This window comes from Melanostigma gelatinosum (genome assembly GCF_949748355.1).
Source record: "Melanostigma gelatinosum genome assembly, chromosome: 7".
Taxonomy (NCBI): domain Eukaryota; kingdom Metazoa; phylum Chordata; class Actinopteri; order Perciformes; family Zoarcidae; genus Melanostigma; species Melanostigma gelatinosum.
Window position 1 is genome coordinate 2688590 of NC_136640.1, and position 16414 is coordinate 2705003.

General features: G+C 42.7%; 1 protein-coding gene across 1 annotated transcript in view; it reads left to right on the plus strand.

Annotated features, from left to right (window-relative positions):
• Positions 1–930: 930 nt before the first annotated feature.
• sgsm2 (small G protein signaling modulator 2) overlaps positions 931–16414 on the plus strand; it is a 54342-nt gene continuing 38858 nt past the window's right edge. The window contains exons 1-2 of the mRNA XM_079272453.1: positions 931–1031; positions 10273–10348. Of these exons, the coding sequence (XP_079128579.1) occupies positions 972–1031; positions 10273–10348 (136 nt within the window). The 5' untranslated portion in view covers positions 931–971. The remainder of the gene's footprint in view (positions 1032–10272; positions 10349–16414) is intronic.

A 16414-nucleotide genomic window follows, 5' to 3' on the forward strand; every position in this document is an offset into this window, starting at 1 on the left:
TCATCATGCTTCTATATTTAGATCTCTTTCTCTAACTCGCAGGATTTAATCTCACACCAGCAGATCAGACCTGAGATCAACAGCTCGCTGGTTAATGTTAAATCTACTGCAACATTTAGAATGATGTTTATAATGATTTCATTCTCCAAAACCAGACTGCATGTGAACCCACAGGGTTAATAGTGAAGTCATTCGATACGAAATCTCTTCAGTTTACGAGAGAAATTCATGCTGTTTTATTTATTACAGATATATTATAGCTAAAAAAACTAACTGAAAGGAATGAACCATTTTAATTGTATTTCCTTTATTTGTTTTTAACCAAACAATATTGTGTTTTACCTGTGTTTTTAATCGAGTGTTAGTTTATAACTCGTTACATTTAAACATATAGCAGAAATCAAAGGCCACGTGCAGAGTTTTTTGCAGACTTCTGATGGTCGCAGCTGCACCTTCAGACCACACCGGAGCCCCCCCCCCCCCAAAAAAAACAACAACACAGGAGGTCACGCTTTACGTCACCTCGCCGTGGCGTCATTTATTTTGCAGCAGTGAGCTTCAGAGAAAGAAAAATCACTATTTTTAGCCTCCTGCCAGATGAGCTGCAGCGTGTTAATGAATGAGCTCATTAATGCATCGAGCTGCACTCGCATACACGATGCATCAATATGTAACTATGACAACCACCAAACCGTTGTCCAGCGTGTCACACCTGCTGTTCTAGAGGTGAACATCTGTCACAGCTGGAGAGCGTTAATACAACAGATAAAGACTCTACAGGTTGAGCTGGCGGGTTTATTTATATGTTTTATTTATTTCCCTCCATTGATCGGGGAGGAAGGCGGATCCTCTGACGTCAGCTGCGTCAGCTGAGCGAAGAAGAAGGAAACGAGGGGATAAAAAAAAGAGTCAGAAGAGGTTGTGAGAGGGCCAGAGGGGGGAGAGACACGGACGGACCGCCGCGGACAGACATGGAGGGCTCCACGGAGGAAGACCACAAACAGAAATTACTGTGGAACGTCAAACGCGAGGTGAGAGCCGCTGTGTGTCGGTCCGTCGAGCTTCAGCGTCTTTTAACGCATCAAGTCAATATGTTCACGGGAAAATCACGAGGCTTTCAAGTGTTGCGCTCATACTTTGCGTGTTTTGTTTTGCGGGCGTTTTCGCGTCTGAAAAACGCAAGTTTTTGCTTTCAGTTTTATTGCAAAATGACATTTCCACATCTGTATTTGCATCTATATTATATTTTTGCTGCAGGTAAAGAATGACATGCATATTCCTACATTATCGCATGCTCTTAAATCTCACATTCGGTCCTTTAAATGAGGATAAAATAAGTAAAGGTTGTTTTCTAGCTGCTGTAATTGATTTCTAGGCTAATATTCCTACAATGCAAAAGTTTTAATTGACCATACGTCACCGAACGCATCTATTTTGTGTCATGCTTTACGTTTGCATGATGTCCCGTAATAAAGCTGCTGTGTGTGTGTGGCAGCAGAGCCACAGGCGTTTGTGTTCTGCTGATGAATGTCTCGCATCATCTCCAGAGCAGAGGAACCGATCGTTCCTCCTCTAGCCGCTGCACGCCGCCTTTCAGAGAACAGACACTCCTGTGAAAAGATATTTATTCCTGACGTGTGAAAATGTGTAAGTCTAACACTGGATGTGACGAGGTGTGGCTCGCTGCCTTTCTACCTCGGTGTGAGCAGAGTAGTTCCCATCATCTGAACGGGCAGGAAATCTAAAAATAGAAGCCCAACATCCATCAGTCAAATCGGGTTATCCTTATTTATTTATTTATTTATTTTGTATGTGTTCTCCATGTTTTATGAGATGAAAAGCATCACATTTACCCACATTATACTTGTATCATTCATTGCTTCACTTATTATATGTATTCATCATAGATTGTGGTTTCGTGAGCGGATTAGGCGGCAACCTCCGGTTCTGCAGAGTGAAGCCAGTGCTTCATGAGTTAAAGCTGCATTCTCTCTAGTGGCCACCAGGGGGCGACTCCTCTGGTTGTATAGAAGTCTATAGAAAATGACTCTACTTCTCTCTTGATTTATTCCCTCAGTAAACATTGTAAACATGAGTTTATGTCTCAATCTCTAGTTTCAAGTCTTCTTCAATACAGCATGATGTTCATTTAGTACATTATGGTCCATTTAGAGTCACACAGACCATAAAGCAGGGGATGCTTTAGGGCGGGGCTACACAGTGATTGACAGGTCTCTACCAGAGACGTATACGGCGTCTCTACGTCACTCCTCAGTCCAGATATGGTCACTTCCTGTTCACTGGTTGCAAAAAAACATGGCGGCGGCAAAATGGCCGAACTGGAGGCTTCAAAACATCAGTCAACAAACCGATAGGTGACATCATCATAACTACGTCCACTTCTTCGCATCTGCAGTTTGATGTCCAGAGTCTTTATGTTGCTTTTCTTCTACTGGGATGTGATTTTGAGTGTTTGTCAGACAATGTTGTCGTCAGCCACACTTAAAGTCGAGTCTGCGTCAAGGCCAAGAACAAACACTCTGATCAGGGCCGACTCAATATTCATCATGATGTAATGTTGTTACTGTTGTTCGTAGTGAGTCAACTGTTGTCTCTCTTAAACCAGTACAGTCCTGTGGATAAAGAAACGGTTTTGATGTGTGTTGTGGAATATTTCTATGAATAGTCGGGAGAAGAGTGTCAAAGTGTTTTCAAATCAATGTCAAATGAAACAGAGTCTGGATGAACGATCAAAGTTGTAATAGTCAATTTATTTGCTTGCAAGCAAAGAGAACACAGTCTCACAGACACATCACCGTCATCTGCGAGAGGTGCTCTGAATAACACAGTCAGATGCGTGTACCTTTATACTGCTTCCTTTGATTAGGTCACTGTGACCCAATCAAAGAGTTCAGTCACAAGAAATACAGAGTCTGAATAAGCCTGTTTTACCATCACACATCACATATACATACAGAGGGTCATGCTCTTCAGCTGATGCTGATCAGGAAGTACCGTAATCTAGACCTGTGTGTGTCGCCGTCTTTGAAGACAGAAACAATGCACAGGAGAACAGATAACAAGATAACAGATAACAAATACAAGACACCTGGATGCAAAACTGATAGAATCATCTACTCAAATAGGTTTTGTGCCTGCACTTTTAAAAACTTACATTCTTCAATCCTAAAGCATAAGACGATGACATATTTTCCCATAACATGTGAAAGGAAAGCAACATTTACCTGATGTCCCCGTATCTACGTCCACTTCCATCGCCATGCTGAGAGCCGTTCAGAATGCTTCTAATCTCATAAATATCACCTTTTAATTCAGATTTTGATTAGTTTCTGTGGTGTTTTAGAGCCAACACTATATGCATTCATAAAAACTGCAGAATAAATCGTTCAGTGTGAGGATTCACTTTGGATATCTGGGCTGAATACTGTCCCACAGTCACCCCTGGGTTTGGGACATGAAATGACTGAATCGTCACTGGAAATAGCTTCAGCTCTCAGGCTGACTGCAGGCGTCCGTGTCTCCTGAAGTCAGACCATGGGGGGGGGGGGGGGGGAATGAGGGGGTCACCGGGCCGTCGGAGCTGCTTCTTCAAACAAAACCCTCCGGGCGCTTTGACTCGGTGCTCCGGTGGCATCAATTCTTAATGTTTCCTGGTTGTTAACATTTCAAGAAAACCCACTTTGTGTGTCAGTGGGAGGTGGTGTTAAGGTCTCCACAGCTTTATCTTTCACTGTAAAGGTTATCGGAGGAACACGGAAACACTCGTCACGCGTGTTCACGGTCACGTGTGACAATCATTCCATCTGTTTGTCTTCGTCTATCGTTCAAACCGTTAGATGACAGCTTGTTGGCGCTCTCAGCAGATGTGATTCCATGTTTCTATTCATGGCCGTGGTTGAGCTGAGATTGTGTTTTTATAGATATGATTCTTTCAGATAAACCCAGAACCAACATTCATGTTTTATGCTGAGATCAGTTTCGCCTCGACGAAGGAATCGCTGTTCCGTCCAAACGCGTATTGATCGGCCGCAGTTCATCCGTGAGATGTTCGTCGATGAGGCCGACGGCTTTGCTCAGAGCCCGCGAGCTGCTGCTGCACAGCTCCGTCTCTTTAAGGCAGCTCGCTACCTCGGTATTGCTTGGCAACTGAAAGCTTTAGCAGCTCCCGAAGAAGTTGAATTGCATCAGTTGGCGATTAATATGGCAGCAAGTGAGGCGGCCGAGTCAGGTGGTCTCTCGCGCAGAAAGCGAAAACAAAAAGGATTTTGTGTTTGTGTGCAGAGGTCCTCTCAAAGAGGGTCGGTTCGTGTTCCATCAGGAACATCAGTCTGTTGTTAGCTACTGAAGCTCAAATAGATGTTTAATTGGAAGAACCTGCAGCTGATCACGCTGCCTCAGTCCCACCTGTTGAGAGTCCTCCCAATGTATTCTCCCAAAAGAACTTCTCCACCAGGCAGTGACGGAAGAGAAAGTCAAATGAGTCTCTATCCAGTGGAGGAGCTCATTATTACAGTCTGAAACCTTTGGCTGGTTTAATTAACAACGTGACTCCTTTGTCTTGAATCCACTACGACTGAGTTGTCGGTCAAATGCAGGAGGCTGGAGAAGAAAAGCACCTCTTCTTTTTTTTCCTGCAGATGTTTTCAGTGCCGGACGCCCAAAGCTCTGTGACAAATGTGGAAATGAGAGATTATTGAGAGGCTGCAGGGTGGGAAGTGAATGCCTGAAAAATCACCATCCCATTTGTTTAGAATGACAATGGAGACAAAGGAGGAGGCGAATATGTGACCGAGAAGAAGAAGACGAAGTGGACCGAATCCAAAATGTATTGAAAAGAATCCATGTTTGTGTCGTCTGCATCGTTGTCACTGTGCAGAGGTTTCCTGCAGCCGGTCGTAGAAACAGAAAGTAGACTTGAAGCTCAGGAACTGTAGTCGGGTCCAGTCAGCGTCGATGCGTCTCGAACACGATCCCCTTTCTTCACTACAGTCCTCGGTTGACATATTGCAACTCGCAGCTAAACAACGTTAAGTTGCTTTTCCCCGGAAGCAATATTCTGTCATTCCGCAGCAGAGTGTCTGATTAACGTCACGTCCTCTACAGTCGTCTGTTAATCTCCTGCATCGACATCCCATTGATCTTCTTCCACTGTGGGGTCACGTGTTCATTTCCGCTCAATTTATTTCTTGACGGGGAAGAAATTGATTGGACACATGATTGGACACTTGTAAGGTCGCAGGGGTGTTCTCTCTAAATGCTATGAGAGACAGTGTGTGTGTGTGTGTGTGTGTGTGTGTGTGTGTGTGTGTGTGTGTGTGTGTGTGTGTGTGTGTGTGTGTGTGTGTGTGTGTGTGTGTGTGTGTGTGTGTGTGTGTGTGTGTGTGTGTGTGTGTGTGAACAACGAAACGGGTCAAGGAGACGTGTAGAGACGGATTCATTCCACCGAGTCATCCTTCAGAGTCTGAGAGACGTGAATAATGAGCTCATTGATACATACATACATGCATGCATACATACATACATACATGTATGTATATACATACATATAGATATAATGGATATAGTTTGATAAGATTATTCACTTCAATAAGATTTTAAGCAACAGAGTCGACCAGTGCTGGTGATGTCAGCGTCGCACAGTGCGGACTGACTTTCATTGAGGTTTCTCTGCACTTGTTAGCTGTTCTGCAGCTCGTCTTAGTCACAGAAGACATTTTGACATTTCACATTTGAGAAATGTGAAGATACAACGGTTGCTGAATTCCATTTGGCTGCTTCAGTTTCAGGGTCCATTGAAGCTCCTGTTAATGTGCTTAGTAATTCCTGTGCTATGACGAGTCCAAATGTGTCTCAGTCTCTTACATTCTTTTTGTTTTTGTTATAATTATGGTGAGAAAAGACGAGCAGTTCAATTCTTACTGTAACACACTTTCGGTGACGTTTACTTGCAACAACCCAGTACACCTTAATTCCCAGAACGCACATTTTACAGGTTATATTCTGAGCATTAATATAGCAGCAAACGACTATTTGTCAATCACCGTGTAGCCCCGCCCTCAAGCATCCCCTGCTTTATGGTCTGTTTGACTCTAAATGGACCATAATGTACTAAATGAACATCATGCTGTATTGAAGAAGACTTGAAACGAGAGCAAAAACGCAGAAAAAAGTAATAAAAGTGTCACAGTATAGTATGTCATGGAAAACGGTCGTCCTTTTGAGGCCACAGGGAAACCCTCTGTTGACGCTCTGTACAAATGTGTAAGTGAGGAGTTGGCTAATGAGCTCTCTCCTCCGCTCCTCCCAGGAACCATTAGCTCCGGGATTCTCAGAAGTCAAAGTTAGCGAGCTCCACTCAGCCGTTGGACAGATACCAGCGACATCTCGCTCTGTCGGTGTCATCTCTGGAACGAGATGCTTGGCTCGCTGCAGCTGTTTTCTCTTTTTTTGCCGGTAAAAGTAAATAACTGTCTGCCATCGTGTCGTTTTTTCCACTGGCCTTAAATAATCCAACAAACCTCAGTGGCGGCAGCCAAAGAGGCAAATAACAAAGTCTATTGTAGTTTCTTAACTAAGTGCATTGAGTTGCTAAACATGACAATAATAGTGTTAATCGTGCAAAACAAAGGAAATACATCGTCAGTCAATGTCTGCATATATGTTCATGATGAACACGGATACACCACTGAAGCAGTCTGCTGATGCTAAATGTGATGTTTGTTTCAATCAAATCAAAAATATTATTGCTTATTATTACGTCTGATTTTATACTGTTTTATGTGTGTTCATGCCGTGGTTTTAGTATTTACACATATTTTATTTCTTTTATTTCACTCTAATTTTACTTTTTACTGTTTTACCATGATCAATTTATTCAATGTTTTATTTAATTTATTTATTTTTCTTCACCTAACTTGATGTGCATGTGTCTATTCATTGTTTAAAATGTTCTCTGTACATCGAACTTGATTCATTGGTTGAAAGTCAACACATACTCAGCTAACTGAAGTCTGTATTCTTACTTTAAATGCACCTAAAGTATACTTACAAAGAACAAGTTCATTTTTAAGTTGGAACAACTTTACAAAATTAAGTAAATACAACAAAATGTAAATAAACTTAACAAGTTGATATAAAGTAAACATAACTTCAGACTAATAGTTATATTTACTTACCTTTTTCAAGTTTCCTAGATTTATTTAACGAAGACCAACTTGTCAGATTTTACAGTTTAACCCAACCACCAAATTATGCCCAAAAATAGATCTTCCTCCTAAAAGTGATTATTACTATTCTGCTCGATGATGTCGTGTAACACCACATCAGGATGAGTCCAACTGAAGCACATGATTCTAAGTATCCGCTACCTTCAGTGCACACCCTTTAATAAACCCGTATTCCAATACTAATTCCTCTTAGTATACTTAATCCCACATTAAACCAAATGTAATACAGCACTAATTAAACCGGTTCATTACCAAACACATAATCAATTCGATCTCAGTCACTGGCACCCGGGTGAAGGTATATCGACCCCTCTGACCCGCCGCTGCGTCCGTACCACTCTACTCTGATTCACTGGGCAGATCTTTGGGTGGAGGTACATATATGGATCTATTTGCACATCTCTGTGGAGGATGTGGTCGGTCAGAGGCTCCAGATGAGAGCATTAACAGACGGAATGAAAAGCAGCAGATCTCCAGAGAGTTCACGCTGACCTGAGAGATGTTTAGTGTGATTGATTGATCATGTGTAGTCGTTGGGGGCTAGGTTTCTTGCCATATTGATCTTCTTAACTTTACTAGAGCAATTAAAAGTGACGCATTTAACATCGGTGTGTGTGGTAGTTTGACACCCAGCTTATTTGGTTAAAGGTACAGTTTGTATTACAGAATTACAAAACCGTATGAATATGTGTTGATAAAGGAGCTGCACCCTTTAAATGCCTCCACATTTGGTTCATTTTTTCCTTCTCAAAGTTGTCCGTTCCTGGTGTGCGTGGGTGTCTGGAGTATTAAGACAGGAATGGTAAACAGCCAGTTTGACCAGATCCATATTGGCACTCGTCCAACTGGACAGTAAGTTCAACGAGCTGACGGCATTTCCATTTTCAAGCAGGTTTTATAAAAGATGAAAGTGTTTTGTGGGTGAACAGAAACACTGTCCTACCTACATCTCTTGAGATGCATTTGTACATTGAGAGAAATAATAAAGACCTGCAGCTGAAATAGAAGTTCATACCAACATGAAATGGTTCATTGACTTCTATTATTCTGCTTTAGCCGGTTGGTCTGTCCACAGTGGACCGGTCTCTGCTGGAGGATCTGGGTCTGTCCGCGGTGGACCGGTCTCTGCTGGAGGATCTGGGTCTGTCCACAGTGGACCGGTCTCTGCTGGAGGATCTGGGTCTGTCCGCGGTGGACCGGTCTCTGCTGGAGGATCTGGGTCTGTCCACGGTGGACCGGTCTCTGCTGGAGTCTGAGCTGAAGGAGGTTCTGGTGAACCTGCATGAGTTCATCTGGTTTCACCAGAATCCGACCCGGTGGCTCCGATGACGAGCATCAAGAACAACTCTATAGAAACAGACCATCTTCTCTCTGATGGTCTCTGTACTGATGGAGGTCTGATAGAGGATCAGGACTACACTGAAACTGGTTCAGGACCAGGTAAAAGTTCCTCACAGTGACTTTAAGCTTTGAGGACTTGTTGATTGATTGTGTTCCTTGTGACAAAATGGTTGTCTGAGTTTGTCATTGGCTGTAGCTGGCTGTACAAAATGGACCCAACCTTCACAAAAACAACCTTGATTAGCGGACTTGATGAAGGCTGACCCCAATCTCAGTGATGATGAGGATGATGAAGCTCCAGCCCTCAGACACGACGGCTCCACATAATACAGCAGATAACACAGTTTGAACCGAGCGATGCTGTAGTTGGAGATTCATCGCCACGCAAACGAGCAATTAAATTCTTCCCGATTATCAATTCGACCCAAACAAGTCAGAGGCGTCAGACGGGTCCCGGATTAATCGCTGACGACAATTAATTCTACGGAGAGAGCGAACTTAGACAAGCGAACGCCGGACTGACTCGCTGGTGTTGAGCTCGCTCAGGCTCTCCTCTCCAGAGACACAACAGATAGCAGCGGAAAAGACTAATTCTAATGTTTCCGGGATGACACGGTATTAATTGGAAGTCAGTGGTGCGGATGTTTGGGCGAGACTGTCAGAGCTGTTATGAGTATCTGTCAAAGTGATGAGGAGACTGCATAATTATTTTATGTTTTTGTGATCAGGTAGTTGCAACACGACGGCAGAAAGTGCAGCTAATTGGTAGCATTGTCAGCTGTGGTTATATGGAATAACATATTAAAGCTGAAGTTACTGGGAGGAACTTTTAACTGGTTGTGAACCAGTCTCAGCTTAGCAATATTAGTACAATGTTAAATCAGTGTTCTCTTTTAAAGCTGTCATAGACAAATACTGCAGTCTGATCTTAAAGGGGACATATCATGCTCATTATCTGGTTCATACTGGGATTTGGGGTTTCTACTAGAAAATGTTTACATTATTTAATGTTAAAAAACACTTTTTTCTCATACTGTCCGTCTGAATCTACCTTTATTCACCCTCTCTCCGAAACGCTTCGTTTTAGCGCCTGTCTCTTTAAGAGCGCCTGTCTCTTTAAGAGCGCCTGTCTCTTTAAGAGCCCCTCCCTGAAAATGACTATTGTTATTTTACTAATCACTTGTTTTATTGTATTGAAGTTGTATACTTCAAGTCTATTTCATTTGTCTAGTTTTTATTATATGCTGTTTTACTGTTGTTACAGATTTGAATTCTATTTGATTACATTTTTATAATTTTATTATCTTTGGTCTCAAATTGTCGAATTGTTTTTGTCTTTTCTGCTGTTTTTTTGGGCCACACTGGTCTTATATATTGTCAGTTATCTGTGAATCAATTTGAACTGCACCAACCTGCGTGAAAGGTTCTATACAAATACAGTTTGGTTGATAAACGTCTTTGCACATGTAACTTTGGTTTGGCATGAACCCTTTTTAATCGTCCCTATTTCATTTAAGGCATTTAAGTCAGAAAATATCATTTGTACGTATAGCAGAGTTTATGAGTTGTGATCTTTCATCTTCTCATGGCTGATGTGGAACCGATGCAACGTTGCACGAGGCAACGGTGACGACGGCAGCTTTTCCTGTGACAATCCTTCAAACTGTCGCTCTTTTGTGTTCAGGTGAAGCAGATCATGGAGGAGGCGGTGACTAAGAAATTTGTCCACGAAGACAGCAGCCACATCATTGCTCTGTGCAGTAAGTATACACACACACACACACACACTTGTTGAACTCCTCAGCAGGTGACTGGGTGCTGCTTCTCCGTCAAGGACACATGCTTGACGTCACTGTGCCTCTGAATCTGCTGCTGCATCAGTGGAAGGTTAATACTCACAGTGGAGCTAATGGAAACCAATTTCAGAGACAAGCTGTACAAAACCCAGGCTCTCTAAGCCCCAGACGTGTGTGCGTGTGCGTGTGTGTGTGTGTGTGTGTGTGTGTCTGTGTGTGTGTGTGTGTGTGTGTGTCTGTGTGTGTGTGTGTGTGTGTGTCTGTGTGTCTGTGTGTGTGTGTGTGTGTTGGCCAGAGATAGAGGGGTTGCCCCTCCTGACCGGATGGTAGAGCGTGCAGTCGTGTGTGAGTCACAGCTTCCATGCTGGTCGAACAGATGACTCTGACGCAGTGGAAGCATTTTGCATGATAACTTTTTTTGAAAAGAATTAGGTTTCTCAAATATATACTTAAAAAAAACATTTTCAAAGGATGTGAATAGTTTGAGGTGTTTTCTTTTGTTTTGTTTTTTAATGATGTGTGGCCAAGCCAGAGCTGTGCCAACATTACCATTTACAAACTGCAATTATGTGGCGTAACAGTGCTGTTCAAATATGTCGTTTTAGTGCAACGTATCCTCAAATGATGTTTTTTCAAGGTAAGGTTAGGTTGAGGCAACAAAACAACTTAGTTAGGTTGAGGCAACAAAACAATATAGTTAGGTTGAGGCAACAAAACGACTTTGTTAGGTTGAGGCAACAAAACTACTTTGTTAGATTTCGGAAAATATCGTTGATTTCGTTTCAATAACTACGGAAGTTATGTGACCGATAAATCAACTTTGACTTCATGTTTCACAAGCGATCTCCTGGTTGAAGGATTGCTTTTGGTTTGACTCTAACTCCACTCCATCCACCTCTTTATAACTGCTGGTTCATGGTTTACAAGGATTACATACACATTTATTTCGTGGGATATCTACAAGTTCATTTTCGTAGGTGTAGCTACGAGTTCTGTATGAGAACAGCCTGTTTAGTGACTTTTGATTGTAATATTTTACTAATATGCGTTTCTGTACAATGTATTCAGCCCAGTGGTTCGGCCACTAACCGAACAGTCCTAACCCTAACCCGTGTGCCTCGTGAAAATTCAAAAAACTAACGAAAGAACAACCACCTATTTCATCATGACCAATAACATATATCCAACCACAACCCCATTGCCCCTACCTGCCCCGTGTCCTGCGGTTATCGCCCCAAAAAACTATTTCAACGACTCTGAAATCAGCGTAAACCGTCAAAAAATCGGAATGTTATCCTTTTACTTTGTTATTTTCATCTATAGTGGTTATTTGCATAAAAGACAAATTCAAATGATTAGGAAATGTATTTTTGTAGCTTTATTCAAACACTTCTTGGCATTAGTAGTTTTCATTTTGAACAATAAGTTTTAATGATGTGCGGTTGGAGGGTCAATATGCTATTAGCTGCACGATGTTCCCACATAATACTAATGAGAGAGTAATGCTCCTCTTCATCAGTCCTGAGGCCTGCGGGCCCACCCAGCCAGGGCGTCGCTGTAATGCAGGCGAGTCTTCAGCCCGTTGAGCTCGCCGACTCTTCGGGAAGGTTTAAGGTAAAAGGTCAGATGCTGATGATATTCGGTGACGTCCGAGCAGCAATGAGTCACTGCTGACCGACTCTGCCTCCCTCCCAATCATCCGTCTGTCGCCAAACGTCTGCTATCGAACGCCAAAACTAATTCCAGGTTTTCATTAGTAGAACACACTGTCTCATTGTATCTTAAGAATGGGAATGACTCAATTAATTAATTCAATGAATGAAAATAATCACGTTGACCGTAGACTTGTTCTGTGCATCTTTACTGAGTTCACTTTCCCAAGTTCATAAGAAGTGTCTTCTGCACAATAATCGGTCATAGTGTGATGCAACTTGTGATTTAGCCTCCTTACACACACCTCCATTCATCTTCCAAATCTTCAAACACATGGCATCTCATTGTAACTGACCTATTGGGCTTTCATATGATCTCAAAAGGGGAGGGGTGCATCTTCAGATCTTGCTTTGGAAGACACTTATTGGATTATAAGACTTCTATTTTCTGCAAAATGAAAAGCTGGTGAAGTATCCAACATGGAAAAGGTTCATCCTCTGATGAGCATGAATGTGATCTGTAAATCTCGTGTTGGATCTGCAAAATGAGTCGACAGACAAAGTGTGCAGAATGAAATGATGTGCAAACAAGCTGAAGAGTATCAAGAGAGGAGTAATGCGCATGTACAGCATACAGAGTCCTCCATCTGCACAAATGTCAACATGCGACTCATCTCTTCCTTCCGCCTCCGGGCTTCCTCAGAGTTTCGCTAATGGACTTTGCGTGTGGAGATTATGTTATTGGTGAACACTGTCCTCTGTGTCTCTTATTCTGGGGGACGGAGGACGGCTGCGCATTAAATCAGAAGCAACACCTGAAATGCGATTTGCAGAACTGAGGTGTGATTGCTGGGCCGCCTACAACACCTTTAAATATTTCAGCGGGTTGGAGGCAGTAACCCGCGTGCAGCTGCTCCCTCAGCGTGACCTTTACACCGCCGCCACTGCTTGTGTTGTCCGTTCATTACCGACCAAGACAAGATGAGGTCTGCGTGGGGGGGAATGTCTCTCTGCAGCAGGACAGTATGATACAAAGCTGCAGGAAAACGGTGGGTTGTGAAAGTAGAACGTACGATCATTTCTGTACATTTAAAAGAAACCGTGACACTAAAAAGTGACGGAATCTGCATTTAATACGAGATAATGGAAATAGCATATTGAAACGATTTTGTAGTTTATGTTCAAGATATGCAAAACATAGATACGTGGTATTTCTTTCAGGATAAAAAATACAAACTTTATTATGTATAGTCTATCGATGCCACCAGCTCAAATCACCAACTCGGTATTTTCAAACAGAAGCGGTGCACGTCCGGTCACTTCTGCTCCCCGGTTGTGACCAAAACAACATGGCGACGGCAGCAATCCAAGATGGCGACAGCGAAATTGGCGAACTCGAGGCTTCAAAACGTCAGTCCACGAACCAACGGGTGCCGTCACGATGACCACGTCCACTTCTTCTATACAGTCTGTGATATCAGTGTACTGGAACTAGAAACACGAGAAAATGGACTAAAAGCCCAAAATGTGCTGTTGTTCACCAGCAGGACATATTGTAGTGTATTAGATGTTGCCGACGGACAGAAGTGATTCGGAGAAATGCATTGACTCGTATGCATTATCCCACAATGAGGGTGAAATGGAGGTAAACTGTGTCTTTCCAGCTCATCCATTAGCCGTCTCCCTCCCTCTGTAATTGCTGCATTAACGCTCGGTCATAACGAGCTTTTTAGAGCTCGTTATGAAAGCAACTTCGCAACACGATTGCTGAGCCAACGCCAACAGAGAATCTGCCTCGTACTCATTTCAATGTGGTTTAATATGTTTTAATAATATGCTGACTTATTGGTGAACAATAATTGAATAAAAGGTTTCTGGTGAGAAGAAAAAGTACTGCGTTCATGCAAATGAGTCTCCATGTGAACCGACAGCAGCCAAAGAGAAGATCTTCATTCACTCTGAAGAAATAATGTCCATCTGCAGTAAGAACTCATATCAGCTCTGAGCTTCTGCGGCTGTCTGCTCGTGTTCTTCCCTCCGTGAGCTGAATCGAGTGATATTACAGCGGAATATAATGACCAACAACAACAACATCATTCTCTGTGATGCTGGGAAAAGCGAGTGCTTTATGAGTGTAATAGTCTGCTTTTATTGCCGCCCTCGGAGCCTTGGAGGCAGCGCTGAGAGGCTCGAGGTTTCTTTTAAGCTCCAAAGCTCGTTGTGCAGTTTATTCACAGCAGCTTTATCCCGGCACATCAACATGGTGAGTTATGGACATCGCCACCGTGTAGCCCCAAATAAAATTCACAATTCAAGCACCTGTGAAGATCGACAAACTAAGCGTAATGTTTTGTGAAGAGGTGAAATAGCAGAGCGTACAAATCGAGGCGGAGATGAAACCCATATCTCTTTAGTGGACACTAGAGAGAATGCAGCTTTAACACATGAAGCTTTGACTTCACTCAACAGAACCGGAGGTTGGAAGAAGTACTCACATCTCTACTTGTTGAAAGACCTGCATTAAAAATGTTGTTCAAGTAAAATTACAAAAGTATTAGCACCAAAATATACATGAAATGAAATGTACTCATAATGCAGAGTGATACATATATTATATGATGTTTTAATCATTGTTGGCTTAATGTGTTTCACTTTAATGTTGCAGCTGGTAAAGGTGGACCTTGGTCAACAACAAACTCCTCCCATCTCAGAAACACCTCTGCCTAAGGAGAAGCATTGTTGATATCCAACAATACTCAGACGAAAGTAAAGGTTGAGCTGAATTCTCGGTTTATAGGGAGCTTGTAAATAGTCTTGGAGGGAACATTAACACACGGTTGTTTCTGTGGAAACAGGAAGTTGAGCAGAGGATGCGAGCAGCTCTCCGGTTGGAGAGACCGCTCCTCCCACTCTGCTTCCTTCCCTCACGACTGGCCTATTCATGTCTCCGTATCTCTGATGAATCATCAAATTCGTGTTGGGATTGAGGAGAGAACATGCAGATGCTTTAATTTTGACAGATCTCGACGGACGAAACGCACACTCAAATACTGAATGCATTCATTTTGTGTCGATAATTTGCCCAGTACTTCCTGTTCCTGCTCCACCTGTCATCCACTTTCCATATCCTCTGTATCATACAGTTTAATCTGAACCAGCGAGCACGTACTGTACCGTATTTTAATAATCAAGAGAGAAGTAGAGTCATTTTCTCATAGACGTCTATACAACCAGAGGAGTCGCCCCCTGCTGGTCAGTAGAGAGAATGCAGCTTTTAAGACACTTCTGCATCGGCTTCACTCGGCAGAACCGGAGGTTGCCGCCTACTTTAGGCTCTGCTTTGGTCTCCACCAACCTCTGAGAGAAACAGTTTGACTCTTTATCAGCGCTGCCTAAGAGGTCTGGTGAGACACAGACCCGACCAACAAAGACAATGAGCTGAAAGAGGCTAAAACGCAGCAGCGCCAATGGGACGCTAGTTCTCTGTGATTTCATTACGACGAACAATCTCTTTTTAATCGGATAGAATAATTCAATTCAAAAAACAGCAAGAAGAGTGCTCTTCTTGCTGTTTTTTTTAAGGGGTCAGAAAATAAAGACTTTCAGCGTCGTGAACTTTCACACCCGTCAAAACTCAATACAAATTGGATTCTGTTTGTTTTGTATGATTTGGGTGAGCTTTTGTGCTGACGGAGAGAATAAGTGGCAGGTGCATCTGGAGCTGTCTCCACTGAGGTCATTAGCAGATCTAATGAAGACTAAGCTAATTAGGCAGCGCTTGCTCGTCTCCCTTTTCTGTCGGTCTAACAAACTCTACCGCGGGCTGACTGTCACTGCACACAGCCGGCTTTCTTCTTCACTTTTAAAATGACGTTCACCAGATGTTGTCTTTCTTTCTTCCGGCACTTCCAGATCCAACTGACGTTTCAGCAAACCGCTGACAGAAAAACACGTCTTCATTTCATTGATAGGAGTTTGAAAATGAGGACATTGTCGTTGCGTTACAGATATAATTTACATTTTTACAGTAATACAGAAATATTCCATTTTGTGACGGTCATAGGAATGTGTTGTGTGTTAACTACTTCACAGTATTCACTGCGCGAGCTGACAACAGGCTCAGATGCATCATCTCTTTTGATCAACACGTCTCTGTGTAAACGCAGCGTACATGTAATATATAGCTCAGTGCATGTGCAGGCTGTGATCGATGGCTTTAATAATCCCGGCAGCTTCAGGCCCGACAGGTTGACAGACACATGAGGTGGATGTCTCTCCCGTTTCATTGTGACATAATAGTTTATTGCTGTTTAGACGTAACTGGTGGTTGATTTGTAGCTCTCATACCTTCATGCCTTCAAGGAACAAATCCACCTTT